Source organism: Sapajus apella, unplaced genomic scaffold, assembly GCF_009761245.1.
Source record: "Sapajus apella isolate SASKATOON/1434 unplaced genomic scaffold, GSC_monkey_1.0 scaffold7, whole genome shotgun sequence".
Lineage (NCBI taxonomy): Eukaryota > Metazoa > Chordata > Mammalia > Primates > Cebidae > Sapajus > Sapajus apella.
This window is the reverse complement of record NW_022436947.1, coordinates 32,697,914-32,716,779: the sequence shown is the minus strand read 5'-3', so window position 1 is coordinate 32,716,779 and position 18,866 is coordinate 32,697,914. Positions and strand designations below refer to the sequence as shown.

Here is an 18,866-nt window from a genome sequence, read left to right as displayed (position 1 = left end):
CAGCCTCCAACCTCCATAAGAACAGGAACCACATCTGGTTTTGCTCATCTTGTATCTTCCACAATTAGCAAAATACCTGGCATTAGAAGGTGTTCAAATTTTTTTTGTGTGTGTGTGGGTTTGTTACTAAGAACCATAAGATCTAAGCAGAAAGGTACCTTAGAAAACATCTGCTATCTGTCATTTTGAAGTTGAAAAGCGGAGGCTAGGTGAGGTGGGAAATTAGGCGGTTCATTTACACACCATCACACAGCTAGTTGATGGCAGTGCTGGAATGTGAATCTGCTACCCACCCTCCAGAGAGGTTGGCTGACCCTGATGGGTCATTTTCATGCCTGGTGCTGTTTTTGCCAATAGAACAAAACCAAGCTTAGTAAAGCAGAGCAGAAACTCTGTTAATAAAGAAATGCAGAAGGGAAGCTCATCCTCAAAGCATATTCTAGGGGGCAGGATGGCGGGGTGGCAAGTAAAAGGGGTTGTGAAAGGCTCTTAGGGCATGTAGGTGAAGACTGGGGCAGGATTCCTAAAAAAGATGGGTTCTTCCAGGATGCACGGGAGTGTGCACAGCCTTGTCTTTTGTGCTCAGCACTTTTTGTGCCTAGCAAGGTACATTTCTGCCCTCTACGCGGTGGTCTTAGCAGGGTAATGAAGCAAGAATTCAGGTCGGGGCAGCACTGCTGAGCTGGTTCGTGGTTATTGGCATCCAGCCTTCCTTTCTGTAAGCAAGCACAGCTTCGAGCACAGGTTAATTTCACAGGTTTTGAGGATTCTGAAGTAATTGGGTTTATGTTGCCGTGACAAATCCCCATCTCTTTCTGGTCCAGTGAATTTTCCACCTCCACATAGGAACTATTTATTTATTTAGTATAGATACTCTAGTAGTATTCTTTCTCTCTCTTTTCTTTTTTAAGGAAAAATAAGAGGTGTCTATGCTTAAACTGTGCTTTTTTGGGGGGTCAATATACCATCACAAAATATCAAGCCATTGGCAGATAAAAGAGCACACTCTGGAGAAGAGGAAGATGCCATTTTAAGGATGTGCCTCTCCTCATCCCTGCTGACTTGCAGCAGTGATAGAGATGCCTAATAGGACCTAAGAGGCACACTTCTCCTTCCTCTGCCCCTCCAGAACCTCCCCAGCCACAGGCATTAAGAGGAAGATTAACAAGACTCACAGGGACACGTGCTTGCTCTCTGGAAGCTGTGGACTCGTCAGAGAAAGCTGCAAATCCCATTTCCCCCTGTTGCAGCAGGCAATTATTTTTGCATGATCAGATCACAAGCTGATTATAAAACTGATTTGCACTGTGTCCAGAGGCTGCTTTTTCCTGCAAGCAGGTTTCTCTTCCACTGAATAGAGCAGGGGAGCCCTCTGGTGGTAATCTGTAGGAAAATCTCCTGAGCAGGAGGGATATGCTTAATTTGGGTGAGAATTCTTCCTATTCTTTTCCCTTGCCTCCACAAGCCTTTTCCAAAATCAGCCATTAGGTCCTGGCACAGTGGCTCATGCCTGTAATCCCAGCATTTTGGGAGGTCAAGGCGGGTGATCACTTAAGGTCAGGAGTTTGAGAACAGCATGGCCAACGTGGCAAAACCCCCGTCTCTACTAAAAATACAAAAATTAGTTGCGTGTGGTAGTGTACGCCTGTAATCCCAGATACTTGGGAGGCTGAGGCACGAGAATCACTTGAACCAACCTGGCAGGCAAAGGCTGCAGGGAGTGCCTCTGCATTCCAGCCTGGGTGACAGAGTGAGACTCTGTCTTAAAACGAAACAAACAAAACAAAATCAGCCATTAGAGGTAAGCCATGCCTGTTGTAAGCCATCTGAACAAGAAGGTTCATACCATCAATGGACCGATGCTTTTTGGGGTCAAGATTGCATTTCTTCAGCTATGCTTTTGCTAAAAATCCCCAGGGCTCATGATGTGAACAAAGCTATGGACTGTGAATTTGGCGCATGTTGTAGAGGGGAGGGGAGGCCCTGATGTGTTGTTCTGAAGTGAGTGACAGACATGCCTGCCCTCCGGGTGGAAACACCAAGCTCTATATAGCACTTTACAGTTCACTTATATAACATGTGATCCTAATCACCATGGAGGAGGGCAGCTCTGAAGCAGCAGGAGGTCTCTTAGGTGTGAGGCTGGGACAAGGGGGCTGGAGAATAAGGGGCAGGTGGTGGAACACGGGAACATGCGGGGCCTTGGCTGTTTGCAGAGCCCAACGAGTTTGAGATTAGAAGAATGAGGGTGGAGAGAAGGGAGAGGATGGCATACTTCCGATACTTGTAGTGTCCAAACTGTCTCTTCAGACAGGAGAGTTAAGAAATCCAAGTCGCAGGTACCAGGAACCAGGCTTTGGGAAAGGAGGCGGTGCCTGATTTCTTGAACCTTTCTCAAAAGGCTGGGAATATCTTGTCCTGTTTTTCATTCAAATGTTTTTGGTATGTCCTATTTTATTAGATCTGTTTTATATTTAATTTTCTCTGCATAGAACAGCCCTCTGGAAGTAAAAATCAAAATGTTCACCATTTTAAAACCTTAGGCAATATACGCTTGAAAAAGTTAAAAATCACAAAGAGATCAAGACTGTTTAATAGTTACTTTTTTTTGAGGGAAATCCAGTCACATTTGCCTGTACCGTACATACACCATTACTTGGACATTCACACTCCACTGGGAACATGATAAATTACAAAAGAGAGAGGAACTTTTAAAACCACATTTAATTTTTAATACAAAATCTGTTGCACTATTACAGAAGTGACCCTTTCATGCACAGATAAATTTAGTATCTACCAGTCTGGAAGAGGAAAAACTGTATTTTTATTGTTCTCCCAAAATATTGGCAAATTTAAAGTAACTTTTAATCTTTGTGCTCTCTGATGCCAAGGCAAACCTGTTTTGTCTTTTTGTATTTTCAGTAGACAAGTTGATCTGTGAAAAGTGAATATAGAAACATGAAAGTATTTAGGGCCATCTTTACCTGGGATCACTTTAAACTATGCTTTACCTACATATATCAAAGACGCCCGGTGACTAGGCCTACTGTGCCCCATAGGCAAAGCTCTGACGATTTCATCTAGAAATCTGCTGTCGATATGTAGAAAAATTCACTATTTCAGTTTCACAGCAAAAAAGGCAGGGGGAGAGGGGAACCCAACAGGTATTTAAGTAGATGCTTTCCAATCCCATTCACTGCATTAATTAGCTTACTTCTTATACAGTACAACATAATCATTGCAGTTTTATTTGTATGTAACACCTATAAGCATATAGCATCTACACTTTAAGTGTATTTACAAATTCAACAAAATATCTACATATAAAAAGCTTTACTTAAAATTAAACTTGATGCAAGTTATGAGAAACCAATTTATTGGCAAATGAAACCGAGCATTCCTTCAACCATAGGTTGTTATAGATTTTCATACTTGGAGGCAACCCATTTGATAGATATTGTTTATGAATATGACAGAAGATATATTTACTTTTTAAACTGCAGATGTAATCCCTTGGACCACTGGCCTTTTAAGCACTTGTCAGATTTCTTAGACTCTGAAATGTGTCTGTAGCAATTTGCATACACATTGCTTAATGCTGCAGAGTTTTGAACTCAGATAGGTAAAGTCTTGGAGAATAATATATTACTGTTGGCATGCTATTGTATGCCAACAGTAATATATTACATGCTATTGTATGCCAACAGTAATATATTTGGTGTTGGAATAACTTAATTTTTAAAATTAATTTTCTAGAATGTAGACACCTTTCTTACTGAATGTAGCAGAAGCCATAAAGGACCATAAAATCATTACGTGCTTCAGTTGGTGACAAAGCTTTTCTTTTTATGCTTATGAGGAAATGCTATTTCAAATAAGCTGTCTCATTATTTTTATTTTCATGTTTCCTTCTTTTCCCAGCATTGCAGTTTTCATGAACTCTGCTTTTTAAAAGTTGCTTTTTGACAATGACAGTAATCTAGGACTCAGAATGGACTGGAGCAGCTAATACAGAATGCAGTATGTTATGGAATGCTTAATGTCTGAAGGCACTATATGTGTCTTGCCCTGTGTTCTCTGGAGTAATGTTTGAAATTTAATTTGAATGACTTGTTTTTGATTCTTTCAGTATGGCACAAATGCCGAAATGCATTGCAATACACATTGTTTATGCCTAAAAACAACGGAACACAGAAATGATGTACAAAGTAGAATACTGTGCTGCTGTAATGCCTGGAAGATTAAGAAGCCTACAGAGTAACAGAAGCCAAGAGCAGGTAATAGTTCTCAGTAAGCATCAGCAATGCGACTGTCATAATGAACTCATTTAGCAAGTATATACTGTACATACTGTTCCTAACAGTCTCCCAAAAAGACTAACGACAGCTAGACATAGAGTCACCAGTTTCACAACAATGTCCACAAAGACATTGAAGTCCTAGAGAATACTACAGTAACACTCTTGACAATGAAAACGGAATTCATATTTAGGGGTTCAGCTGAGGATAGTATAAACAAAGTATCAAACCATGTTTTCATAACATACACAGGTATGTCCTTTAAATGTGGAGCATTTTTCATGCATCATATTGAGTTGTATCCTGAAGAGGAAATAACAGGATCTGTTGGTGATGTTGCATTATTTTTTCTCAGTTCTGAGGAAATCAAGAATACCTATTTTGAATGAAAAAGTATGCACTTTGCATTCCAGTTCACATTAACATATCATTTGACTGAGTTATGTTTTTGCTTTAACTATTCTCATAATATTAACATACAGCAGAAAACACACTCTCTACCCATATGTTCATAGTATGAGAGGGCTGACGAACAAGTGCTTAGGATAAACATTCTAGAGAAACGGAATATTGGCAAAGAGCTTAAAAATTAAACAAAGGAATTCATGGCATTGACAGGAGAAGGTGCCTCTGAGCTTTCGTTTCCTTCAGCCGGCTCTTTCTCCTTCTTACCACTGTATTGTCCAATAAAGGAGCCATCCTCATTGAACTGACCGTTCACCCCTTCTCCATAGTCAACTAGGCTGTCATCACTGTCTTCTTTTTTCACAGTCCTGTCTGAAGGAGTTCGACTTCCTTTTTTCAAAGGCTTGTGGTCTTCCGCGTCACTGGAAGAAAGAGAAAACATTTTTGTCAAGATTGGCATTTAGTAACATTTTCTGTTTTTAAAGATCATGCATGCAAATTATGAGAAAGCGTTTGGAGTCCTGGGCTTCTCTGACCAATGACGAGGGTGAGTTGGAATGGAAATTAGGAGCAGAAATGGTTGAATCATGAAGTCCTCAGTGGAGTGGATGGCTCCCAATTGTGCATGTTAATTTCAATGACAAATTCTGATTCCTGAAGTGAAAGCAATCCAGAAATAATCACAAGCATTAAATAAGAAAGAATTGAGAAAAGTAGAAAAATCATCACTATTTTGAATTCAAAAAGGCGAAAGCTTATGGCAAATAGAGAAGTTAGTATGTTAAACTGCAAACTATCTCTGATTCCTTGGATGTGAATGGAGCATGATTTTGGTTAAGTGTGAAATATGGATTTTTTTTTTTTTCTGAGACAGAAGGAGAAGCAAAATCCTGCATTTCAAATAATTTTGTTATCAATGCAGGCCAGACTGGTAAACTTCAACCTTACCTTTCAAGAGACCTACAAATCCCATTAAAAGGATGCAGAAGAAACAAATGAAAATAGCCTAAGAAGAAAAGCAAAATCCTTATACTGATAGTACACAGTATTTTTTTTTGGTAAGAATTTTAGTTAATGAGTAAATATTTATTAATCTGGAAAGAGACACACTTTAACTTAAAAGCACTACATTTGTACTATGAATGGCATGCCAATATATTCTAAAGAATGTGAATGATTCCAAACATGTAATAGCAAACCCTTCCAATGCTCATGTTAACCCCTCAGCTCCCTTCTCCTATGTGTGTTATGTAGCCTGACCATGTTGGATGGGAATCTGAGGAGTGTACCTTAATATGACTTTATAAGATTCCATTATTATTCTTTTTTGCTTATTTCTCTGTTGAACCCTTAAGCACAATTTCTGAAGTCAAAGAGTAATCATTATGTTTTAGACTGTTCACCCATATGGTCAAATAACTAGTTGTGCACATTGACTTATTTGTTAATAGGTAACATTTGGGAAAAAAATAGAAAAAGTCAATGACAGGATCCAACATTTTGTTTTCTTTCAAAAAACAAAAATGCAAGGCAAAATAGGAAATATATACAGTATTAGCAAAAATGGAAAAGCCTTAATATACAAAAGGTATCACTGGCTGCAGTATTTAATCTAGCAGTTTGTGCTAAGTCTTTACTGCTCCCTCTGTTTCAGTGACTTTTCTTTTCTAGCCAAGATACAAATATTTCAAGATCTATAAGTATACTGGCTCTTTTGACAATAACTTTTACTAGGGATTTCAATTTTTCTCCAAGAAGAAAATCTCAAAACTGAGAAAAAATGCTAGCATAATATAACAGTGGCACATGCCATTGAAAACAACCTGTTTCAGTAATACACGATTACTCGCTGCAAACTGAATTAGCTATAATATCACCACTGCTAATAAACAACTGGAAAGCTATCATCTTGGGGTTGGCTGTGTTTGGGGGAATTTCAGAGGACAAAGCATTGAGTGCCTAATCTGTTATGAAAATAGCTTACACAGCATCCCTGGGGTTTAATTATTAAGTACTTCCTGTGAAATATAGCTCCTGTTCTGGTGCGACTGTTAATTCAGCTGAAGAGTTCAGTAATAGGCAGAATTTTGCCACCTGGATTCAATGGTTAGTCGTATTCTGCTTTGTAGAACTAGCATCCCAAGGAATACACTACTGGAAGTTGCTATCTGTATCATTTCTTTGGTCTAGCCATCTATCCACCCATCCCTTTATCCAATAAGTGCTTATTGAGTGCCTACTCTAAGACAGACTGTTCTAGGCACTGGGAATATAGCAGCAAACAAAATAGACTAAAACCCTGACCTTATTTTTAGGGAGGAAAATACAATTAACAATCTACATAATACAAATTATGTGTATTTTATGTCAGGAGATGATTAGCACCATGCAAAGTAGAGAGCTGAGTAAAGATGACAGAAGGTGTTGGAGAAGGGATGAAAAGTTGGCATTTAAATAGGATGTCCAGGAAGGCCTCATCAAGCAGTAGTATATGGTCAACAACTTTAAAAGAGTGGATTTAGTAGAGTGGACAGCTGGAGGGAGAGCAGTTCCTGCAGGAGTAACAAGCAGTATAAATGCCTTGAGGTGAGGGCAAGCCTGGCATGTTTCAGGAACACTAAGGAGCTTGGTGTGGCTGAATTGAGACAGACGGGGTGGGGGGGGGGAAGAGAGAGAGAGAGAGGCAGAGAGAGCGAGAGAGAGGCAGAGAGAGACAGAGAGACAGAGAGAGAAGTAGGAGTTAAGATAAGCATAAGGTAAGCAGGGTGGCAGGGCTACACCAGGGCCTGTGGGACATTGTAACAATGCTGCCTTCATCTCTGAGATAGGAAGCCCTAGGAGGGTTTTCAAAGAATAAGTGACATGCTCTGACTTACATTTTAAAAGCACTACTCTGTTATCAGTGTTGAGAATAGCCTACCTTAGAGGGCTGGGGTTAGTAAATTAGGCCATGCCCATTTATTACATAATGTCTGTGGCTGCTTTTGCACTACAATAGCAGAATTGCAGAGTTGCAGCAGAGACTATGTGGCCTGTGAAGTCTAAAATATTTAGTTGGCCGACCTCTGCTCTAGAGAGTCAGGGGAGAATATTACAACGATCCAGGAGTAAGATGACTGTGATTTGGACCAGAGTGGAACACTGGAGATGGTATAAAATGCACAGATTATGAACATGTTTTGAAGGTAGACCCAACAGGATTTTCTGATGGATTAGATATGGAGTAACAGAGAAAAAGATGGTGCCAGGATTTTTGGTCTGGGCAACAGGAAGCTTGGAAGTGCTGTTATTATGGAGTGAAGCCTGTTGAGAGGGGAAAATCAATGGTTCAGTTCCAGGCATATTAAAGTTTAAATATATCATGAGAACTACTCCTTTAATCATTTTATGAGGCTAGTATAACACTGATATCTAAAACCAACAAGAACACTTTAACAAAGTAAAATTACAGGCTAATCTCATTCACGAACATAGATGAAAAATCCCCAAACAAACTATGACCAATCAAATTTAGCAATCTACTAAAAAGATAATATTTCATATCCAGCTTGGGTTTATTCCAGGAATGCAGATTTATTTTAGCATTAAAACATCAATTCATATAATTCATCATTTTAGCAGAAGAAAATAAAAATATCTATGATAATCTCAGCAAATTTAGAAAGAGGTATATGAAAAAATTCGACACCCATTCATGATAAAAACATTAGGAATAGAATGTATTTTTATTCCTAACATTAGGAACATATTTATTTTTAACATGAAGGAAGGAATAGAATCCTTCAATAACCTGATTAAGGTAGCTATAAGAAACCTACAGTAAACATCATCCTTAATGGTGAACATTGAAAACTTTGTTTAAAATCAGAAATAATAATGATGATGGCTGCTGCCACCACTTCTAATCAAAACTGCATTAAAAGTCCTAAGCAATTTGATAAGAAAAAGAAATAGATGAAAGGAAGCTATCATTATTGATAACTGATAAGACTGTGTATGTAGAAAAGCAGAAGAATCTATAGGTAAATGTTAGAATAAAAAGAGAGTTTAATAATGTCGCTTTATACAAGATTAGCATAAGAGTCAATTTTACTTATGCTCTTGCAATTAGGAAATAAAATTAAAATACTATTCCATTTCTAATACCATAAATATAAAGCATATAAAGACAAATCCAACAAACTTATGTGTAAGACCTCCAAAGAAAATAAAAGTTTTATTCAGAGTTATTAAAGATCTGAATGAATGGAGGAATATTCCACATCCATGGATGGGAGACTCAAATACAGTAAATATGTTAACCTTCCCCATATTTCCCTTTAGCTTCAATTTATTTCTGGTAAAAGCTCAGCAGGTTTTTATGTGGATCTTGGCAGGCTGATTCTAAGATGTACAAATAAAAGAAAAGGGCTGAGAATATTTAAAAGGCTCTTGAAAAAGACAAGTAAAGTTAGAGAACTGAACCTAGCATGTATCAAGACTTATTAAAACCTGTATTATTAAGACAATATAGTTTTGGTGCAGAGATAGACAGATTGACCAGTGGAATGGAATACAGGGTATTGAAACTGGTGGAAGATATTTTCATTGGCTTTATTCCTACATCATATTTTTATGCTATCGTAAGAAGAATAATTTTTAAAATCTTATTTTCCAATTGCTTGCTGGTTGGTACCCAGAAATATAATAGACTTTTATGTTAATTTTGTGTCAAGCAACATTACTAAACTCTCTCATTATAGTACTTGCTTTTTGATTCATTTGGGTTTTTACATACGAAATCATATCAGTTACAGTTAATGACCAGCGAAGAAGGGGCTCCCCCAAAGCATCCATTCATTCCAGCTTAACGGTTGTGGCAGAGGAGAGAATGAACAGCAACACAGGCTGTGCTTGAAAGAAGAGAAGAAACTGGGATCCTCCCTCCTCTAACAGTCTTTCCAGAAAAAGCCATTCAAAGGCAGCGAGATCTTTTTAAGTCCAGTCTTTGTTAAGTGTTGTGACGTATCTTACTGTAATAATTAGAATCTGGCTAAATGAGAAAAAATTATATAAGTCATAGGCACAGCGCTGGCACATGGTTTGTGTTCAACAAGTTTAAGTGTCCATCTCCATCAACCTCTTCTCAATACTCCAGGCCCCTACTTCAGACAGATTTGTTTTTTCTAAGAAATACCTTGTGTAACCCACACACAGAACTTTCGAGATGTGTTAAGTGGTTACGCCTCTGTGTGACGCACTGTATTAGGGCTTGCCTTTTTCAACTCCAAGATGAATTTTGTAACGAAATAGTAAATAATATTCTGCTTTTGTCATTGTATTCAGTGAAATTTCCATGTCAAGTTTAAATATGCAAGGGGAGTTTCCCAAATGAGATGAATTAAGAAGTCACAGAAGATGATTTAAAAGTCATATAGATATATATGACTCTCTCTGTCTCTCTCTTTTATATTTAGTGGTGTAGTGGTCAAAGCTATACAAAACAAGTAAAAATTCATTCACATTTTAATGAGAATGTTTAAGGTGGTGTGTATCAGGTATCAATTATTAGTTCTGGCTATCAAAGGTTGAATGGATTTCAAAATAAGATATATATAGCTACAACATATCCAGTATATAAGTATTGATACAATATCCAGTATATTCTTGATACTTACATTCATGAATCAAGATCATTGTGCAGTGGAAAGAAATGTTCCTATCACAATGCTAACACTGCACGACTTTCCCTGGGAAGACTCTCTGTGCCACCCTCCTTCTATGCTGCTCACCTGGCGTCAGCTTCCTGCTCCTGTTCTCTTGGTACCTTAGTTATATCTCTTCTATAGCACTTTTCACACTCTGGTCATTGTTCCTTTACTTCCCTGCACCCATCACTAGGCTATAAATGCCCAGTGTGGAACCAAATCCTATTGGTTTGAATATTCCCAAAGCCTGGCATACAGTAGGCACTCAATAAATACTGGCAGAATGAGTTCACTGTAAAATAATAGAGGAGACAGTGGGTATTTTAGAAATTAAAGAAAAATTTGAACATAAATTTCATTCCCTCTTAGTTTCATGATGGCAGCCAAAGCACTGTAATATATCCTTTCCTTTCTCTTACCCTAAGAATAAATTTTTAGGGAGTTCAAATTGTTTTTCAACAACAATTTGTTCAGAAGTGTGCACATCCATTAAATCCTACTGAGTAAAATTTGGCAACAGCAGTTAAATCTCTGATAATTCTGTCTGATTTTCCTGTTGTTACCACCCTCCCATGGCCAAACCACATTGCACCTCTAGTGACATTCATGACCCAAATACTCTTTCCTACCTACTCTCTGAAAGTCCATTATTATTCTGCTCACAAACCAGTTCATGTTTTGTGAGCAAAATAACTCTAATGTATATGACAAATGTGCCACATCTTGGTATCATTCAAGCCTTATAAGCATGGCTTAGCATGCTTGCCACAAGCCCATGTTCACATGAATGACAAGATTCATGTGGCAAGAGCCACCTATTATGTAGTAAATTATGAGTTCAAGTAACATGGGCATATGGTTTATGACCTAGGTTTATTCTGGTCTTAAGGAAAATGGATCTAAAGAATAAAAAAATACTTACACTGTTGGTTGCATTGTTTCTCTGATTTTTCTATATGCTAGTAAGGATGCAGATCCTACTGTCTGTATAATTAAAGAAACAAACAAAGAAAGCTGCAGGCTTCCACCAGAGAGTAACTGCTTGGGGGTGGGTGTCAGAGTAAGGGCACAGGGTTATAGCATATAATCACATTTGGCCACCAGTGAGGTTCTATCCCTCTTTGCACTATAAAATATCATCTGGCTCAGAGCCAGTCATGTAGAAAAGGTTTCATCCTCAGACTAGATAATCAGCAAATCAGAAATGGGAATTAATTTACACTTATTTTGTGTATATCTGATCGGCATAATAATTGCTTTTGGAATGAAAGACAGTGAGAATCCATAAATAATACAGAGCTCAAAACTTACAGAAGGTGCAAAGTAGAGACAGGACCCTGGTGATTTCAGGAAGTGAATGACACTTAAATGTATTATTAAAAATAAAAGATTCTGTTAATAAACAGTTGGAACTGTTTTCATTAATCACAGCCTCTAAGATAATAAACATTTTTGGATTTCTTTAAATAAAAAATAAACCAAAGGGAAAACATTCTGAGGTAGTGTCAGGAAATCAAAGGACAAAGCCCTGTCTTTGTAAATCAAAGTAAAAAAACTGGTTGGAATTTTGGGGAAGTGATTTTGCTGTGGGATTGTCCTTATGAATTTTTAGTTTCATTTTAAAAATTACATTATTGAGTTATGTTGCGAATTGAAGACACCCATCAGAACCTTATTTCCCTTGGCACCTCCCAAATTTACATCATTACACGTATGACAAGTGTACAGGTGTTTCTGTCTTCCTGTCAATTGGGTTTGCACTCAATAAGCCCAAAGAAAAAGTCTTTCTTTCCTGAGAAACTAAGGCCTAACTAAGCTAAAGACAGCTATCTGAAAACACTTCACCAACACAGTACATATAAATTAACACTAAGACAAAGAAATATGTCCAAATAGATGTAAACACAGTGATTATGAGGCCAGTAACCAAATACTTGCTATGTACTGCTCCAGACAGAAAATTATATTAAAGTTGTTAGAAGATGGCTTGTAGAAGAAAATACAAATCACAGAACTATGAATCACAGGCAATGGCCGAGCTGAAAGTAAAACTAACAGTCTTTTAATTCCAAGCTTGTTCATAAAAGTCAACCTCCATTTTTTTTTTATAGTTCCATGGGGGTTCATGTGCAAGTTTGTTATGTGGATACATTGTGTAGTGGTGGGGTTTGGGCTTCTAGTATACCATCACCCAAATATCAACCTTGATTTTAATCAAGTTTTAATGGAGTAGGCAGCAGTTTTCTGGGAAAGTCACATGACCTCAGATCATAACCTCAGATCACATCGCTATAATGGCAAGTTGATGTTTGAGCCCCACATGGTGAGCAGTACATTGCCAGATTCATTGACGCATGATAATGTAGAATAGGAACCCATCACCATGGAGAATGTATGAAGAACAATGGCTTATTTCCAATTCATGCAAATACATGTTTTTTCCAGGCCATGTTAAGACTTTGCTTCATCACAATAAATAAGGGAGTGGTTTGCATATCCTGTAGAGAATTATAGCCACAAGAACTCTAAAAATAAGAAGTTATTTAGTAATTGTCAGCTTACCTGCTTTATAGGAGAAACATGTATAAGGGTGAATTATTTCAGCAAAGCTCTAGTCATCCAGATGCCCTAGGTTATGGGCTTCTGTAGGCTGCTCCAATGTGTTACAAAAACCTCTTGGGTGAATGAGTGTGGATGCTGCATGAGGTTTTTATACACTTTCAGCTCCAGAACCAAATTCTGACATCAAGACAACCCTAGCTAGGCATTTTTCTGTACCATGAGATACAGAAATTCTGAGGACTTTTTGAAAACATAGTTATCTCTCTTTAAGAGATCAAAATATAAAAACTTAGGGGCTGAGATAAAGGAAAAACACAGGTATCTGCATGGAAATTGATATGAAAACAATTTTATTGAAAATATATATCTTTTCCTCAATCAGTTCTCTATTTTTCATCCTTAGCATTGTGTCACATGAAAGTATGATATTCTATGACACCGACATGATAGTGACATGGAAAAACCAAAAATGAGCTCTAGAGACAAGTAAAACTTAACATAAATATCTTCTCTACAAATGTTGCCTTGTAATCACAATAGTGAAATATTTTATTTCACCTAAAGCCTCTTCATCTTGCAAACAATGTCTCAAAATGGGCTAATGCATAATATAAGAGATTTTATATAAGCAAGAGGCTTCTAAAAAGAAAAAAACAAGGTACAAAATGTATTTTTAAAAGGCATACTTTTAAAATAACAAAATCCCCACATTTTATTCTAATAAATATATATTTTGTTTGTTTTTAAACAAATGTAAAATAATCTTTTCTTTCAATTGAAAAGATATATCTTTGTTTAAAGAAAATATTTTTTAAAAATTTAGCACATAGGTTATATTAACATTTTCCCTTAATGATGGAGTCAAGCCAGAACGTATTATCAAAGTTCTGTAACATGTTGCCCAGAGGGCTATGATATTTCTTAATAATTAACAGCTTCTAAAACAATCTAGTCACCATTTCATGATTAATGGGCAAGGGTATAGGTATTGTTTAGGAAAACTAGCTTCAAATTCTAGATGAGAAAGCTTGTTCACATTGGTTTTATTACAGCGTGTTTAGAAAATGACAAGTATAGTTTTCTTTACAATGCAGGCTTTGGAGGGTCTTCTCTGTTGTTTTAATGCTCATAGTAACACACTGGCTTTGCTAGATTGATCAGCACAGCATGGGCCTATGGAAAATGTGACAAAGTGGGAGACATTCCACCTCCAAAATCATGACTAAAATAAAAATTTATTTTTTTAATGAAAAATGAAAATGTTTGACCATGAGGGACATGTAAACACTGAGACATGGAAGTAACCCTAAACTTACATTTGAGAAAAATATGAGATGCCAGGCAGAGCATGTCCTGGCCAAGTTCCATTCTTGGGACTGTGTTGGTGTAGGCAGGGAAGATGAAGGGCAGAGAAGCAGGGGCTCACCTGTATTCTCCAAACGTCCCATCGTCTTCCTTCATAGGCTGGATTTCAGGGTCAGCATGGGCATCTTCCTTTTCTTTAACTAAAAATTTCAAAAAGATATTATTATCTATTGATCTTGTTTTTTCTTATTCAAAGTCCATGAGAGTATTCTTTGAGATATATACAGCAGTGAAAAATAATTCTATAGACAAGTAGATGTTGTAAAATCATATATAGTGGCCATGCATACATTCTGGTGTTTTAGTTATTTTTGAGGCAGCCCAATAGAATGTACATTTGTTAATACATAAAGTTGACTAGTCTCTCACTTGATAAAGAAATAATATTTAAGTTTCTAAGATTTTCCCCTACTTTACCAATCTATTTAGTAGCTATATTAATGGTTGCAAATTGTTTTTGTAAGTCTATTCTTTCACAGATTTTTTTTTCTTGTCACTGACGGGAAAATGGTCAGGTAAAGAAAATATAAATTTAATGGACCCACTAAATTGAATAAACCATTAACCTTACAGGGAAAGCAATGTTACACATCACAATATCAAGACTATCAAGATTTAGTTCATGTATTACTTCCTCTGAAAAACTCTCTACGCACCTTCCCCCCACCTCTCCTCTTGACAGATGGTTTTAGGTGTTACTTAGGCATCCATAACTATGTGCAGTCTAAGAGTAAACTCAATAATGTTTTCAGAGAACACATTGATTTACTCCTCCAAATGCCTTATGATCGTTGACAATGTTAAACTGCCATTATATAAAATGTGATCAAAAGTCACTTGAAGAGAAATTCCAAACTCATGGCTCTGGGAAGACATGATATTACAATCTACATGATTACCTCATGATTTCTTTTTAGTTTAATGGATTATCATGTAGCATTACAAAGCAATTTTAATGTTTCTTTCTTACCTGGATATTTACCACCTTTGTTTCTTCTGATGAAGCAAACAATCAGCAAAATTAAGATAAGGAGAGCGACAGCACACATTAGACCAATGAACCAGCCCTGAGTTGCAATATCCACCTGCCGGCTTGCCATCGCTGGAAAACAAATCGACGGTGTTGGTGGCAATAGGTTAAGGGGAGATGGGAACTGCTGCAGTCTCTTAGAGTAAAAATTGTCACATTATGTGAGCTTTCATGTATTTGACATGTGGCCCCAAAGTAGGATCTGCCAATTATTAATTGGGAATTATATAAATACTTAACTTTGAAAAACCTTCACTCATTAAAAAATTCAAATAGAGAAAGCTGAATAATAATATTAAATGCTAACAAACTCTGGTGAACATTGTGTTCAGTTATTCTCACTAAATATTCTCAATAAAAACATATTCCTAAACCGAATAAAGTATTCATTGTTTACAGGATACATTTTACATTAAGTACATTGAGAAAAATATAAAACTGAGTATTAAAGAGAAAAGAATGTATACATATAATTGAGTATTTTCTCTTCAAAGGCACTGCTTTTAGAGGTTAAACTGTCATTGCAAGGCTGTTCCCATTTTCAGTATTTAAAAAAGACCTGTTAAAAAAGAAAATAGTCCATATAAGAAACTTCCCAGATCAGGGAAACAACTGTATTGTTTTATATAACCTCTCAACTGGCACCCAAAATATTACTTAGATTTGTTATTCACCTCATTCACAAGAGTTGGCTCTGAGTGGAAATTTCTGAAAAACCAAATTCACCCTCAAAGAATCAATATTTGTTATGGCTAAGGATCCATTCAAAAGGCTGGAGTATCTCTTGGTCAGTGACACCATTATTTGCTAAGTGACCAGTTTGAAAAGAAACTACTCACTTATGTGTATACATATCCTTTCAGTTGCATCTATTCTGTTTGAGTAAATAAATGTGAAGCCTCTTATTCCATCAGTCATAATATGCAAAACTTCTAAGAAAACCACAGAATAACTAGCATTTTGGGTATTATTTAAAAGTATCAATCTTATGGGAAAAAGTGCAGCATCACTGGCTATTCAGACATGCCCATGCGGATTTGCTTAAATTAACTGGTATAAATTCTTTTTTTAAAAAGACCTTTATTTTCTCTCTTTTGACCATAATCAATATAAAACATTTTCTTCTTTTGACTCCATAAGCAGGTTTATATCATGCTTTTAATTTGGCTGAATTTCTTCTGAATATATTTTACATGGTTGAGTTAGGTGTGTGTGATCTCTGGATGCAGAAATAAACATGACTACGCATATCCCAGGTTCTGCTACTGTTGCAAAAATAGCATCTCATTGCCTTTTTTTCTCCATATGAAATTTAGGGAGAAAAAAGGAAATGCTAAAAATCAAGTGTGAAGAGGAAGGTAAAAAAAAATATGGACATATGTAGAAGAAATAAAATGAGAAGCAAAAATACATTATTTGAAAAACAAGTCAAAAGCTGGTAGCCTTTTCCCAATAGGCCCTTGTGCCTCATTAGTTAGAGAAGTTTTGAGCTGTATCAAAGCCACACACAAGTAAAGCACCAGGTTAGGTAGTTTCCCCTTTCCATACACATGCCATAGTCATGATGATGAAGATGAAGACAATGGTAATAACACTGACAGCTAACATTTGTGGGCCCTTACCATAGGCTAGGCACTGTGCTGAAGGTATACCTCATTTAATCTTTACAACAATTCTCTGAGGTAGGCATCAGGAATAAATCCATGCCCAAGGAAGATAAAGAACTTGCCCAAGAGTTGGAGCAACCTGTGTCTGACTGACTCCAGAGAATATGCTACTAGTCATTATATTATATTGCTGTCACGCATTCCTAAAAACAATCCAGACATCAAACCTGCACAAGTCTTAAGTTAAAGAATAAAATGCCAGAGAAACTTCCTATTCTGAGACAGGCAAAAAGGTGTCAAAACTCCATCATTACATCCTCTTTGGCAATATCTTTCTTTCAATTAATGCCTGGTCTTTCTGTGCTTTTTCTCCAAAACTGAACCAAATACCAAATGGCATTAAGTCTCTTAAGCATTTGATTAAAGTTAGAGTTCTTGTTTTTAGTGTGCTGATTTACAGCCTTGTCATAAAAAGATTCAGCATTTACATTTTTCATCTAATTAAATGCAACTAAAAAGGGAAAAAATAAGATACTCAGGTACTAGTGCAGATATTGCTCTACAAGGATGGTGACTGCCAAAACTGACTGGCAGCTTGCTGCTATGCAACCATGAAAAAAATGGATGGATGTTTGATGGGTGGTAAACAAACATCCAAGCTGAATTTCTGCCTCTATGTCTAAAGAAAAAAAGGATTGAATATTTCACTGCCCTATTATTTAAAATAGTCAGGCACAATATGGTAATAGGTACATGTGTGCACACACACAGTCACATTCAGACACACACAAGTGCACCAGAAATTGACATAAAACAGAAACTGTGTAAATGTAAATAACAATTTCGATTGACTTTCCATCAATAAAAGAAAAGATTTAAATTGCAGAATGATTAAAAGAGGCTTCAAGCTTTCTTAGGACAATCTAAAATCATCTGGGACATACAAATCCAAGCCATAACCACCATCATGCATAACATACACACACACACACACACTCTCACACACACACACACACACACACACACACACACACACACAGAGAGAGAGAGAGAGAGAGAGAGAGAGAGAGAGGGAGGGAGAATTAAACCTACGGGGCTTTTCCTTCTAGAATCAGTTTCAATGGGTGGGTGTCACCCATTGAAGGGCTGGGTAGGGCTGGGTAGTAGAGTAAAAGAGAATCTTCATTATCTGAATTTTTTTAACAATAAGATTATATTCATGTATTATTTGAGTAATCCGCAAAATGATAAATTAAACACATATAAAGAACATGAAAATATAAAATAAGGCAGAAGAATGAGATTTGCTTTGTTTTCTGGAAGTCGGCTTTACAACAGTCTTCTGCTCTGGCATCGTTTGCTGTCATGGATAATCCGTGCTCTGTGGTAGGAGGTCTCTGAGGGAAACCCTCTTGAGTCCTCAGAACCGCAGAATCAACATGGAAGAGGCAGGGTGAGGGAAATGGTTATTTGTTCTATACCATTTATGAAGAATGCACTATGGATGAAAATGTCCTGTTCAAATGCTTAGAAATGTTTAGGAAGAGCAAACTGTGACCTTAACCAACATTTGGAGACAATTGACAAAAACTCTTGGGTCTAGTGAAAACAAATGTTTTAAATCCTTTGTGATAAGAGAGACTGGGTAATTGAGGGACAGAGGTAAAAGAGGAAGGAGGGGAGGTGGATGGCGTTAACGAGAGGTCATACCTGGTCATACCAGATGGGGTGGCACTAATGAGAGGTCAAATGGGGGCAGGGAGTGGGGCTAATGAGAGGTCATACCAGACGGGGTGTCAGTTATGAATGGTCATACCAGGCGGGGTGGCGGTAATGAGTGGTCATACCAGGCGGGGTGGCGGTAATGAGTGGTCATACCAGGCGGGGTGGCGGTAATGAGTGGTCATACCAG

The 18,866-nt window shown here is 37.1% G+C and overlaps 1 protein-coding gene across 50 annotated transcripts in view; it reads right to left on the bottom strand.

Annotated features, from left to right (window-relative positions):
* Nucleotides 1-3,731: 3,731 nt before the first annotated feature.
* Nucleotides 3,732-18,866, bottom strand: part of NRCAM (neuronal cell adhesion molecule) — a 315,121-nt gene continuing 299,986 nt past the window's right edge. For 27 of the 50 annotated variants that reach the window (XM_032276246.1, XM_032276243.1, XM_032276268.1 and 24 more), the window contains 4 exons: nucleotides 15,288-15,419; nucleotides 14,379-14,457; nucleotides 5,652-5,663; nucleotides 3,732-5,125 (listed from right to left, as the gene is read on the bottom strand). In XM_032276246.1, coding sequence (XP_032132137.1) covers nucleotides 4,888-5,125; nucleotides 5,652-5,663; nucleotides 14,379-14,457; nucleotides 15,288-15,419 — 461 coding nt within the window. In that variant the 3' untranslated portion in view covers nucleotides 3,732-4,887. Of the gene's footprint in view, nucleotides 5,126-5,651; nucleotides 5,664-11,312; nucleotides 11,375-14,378; nucleotides 14,458-15,287; nucleotides 15,420-18,866 lie in introns of those variants that run through there. The other 23 variants (XM_032276251.1, XM_032276272.1, XM_032276277.1 and 20 more) reach the window with 3 other exon arrangements.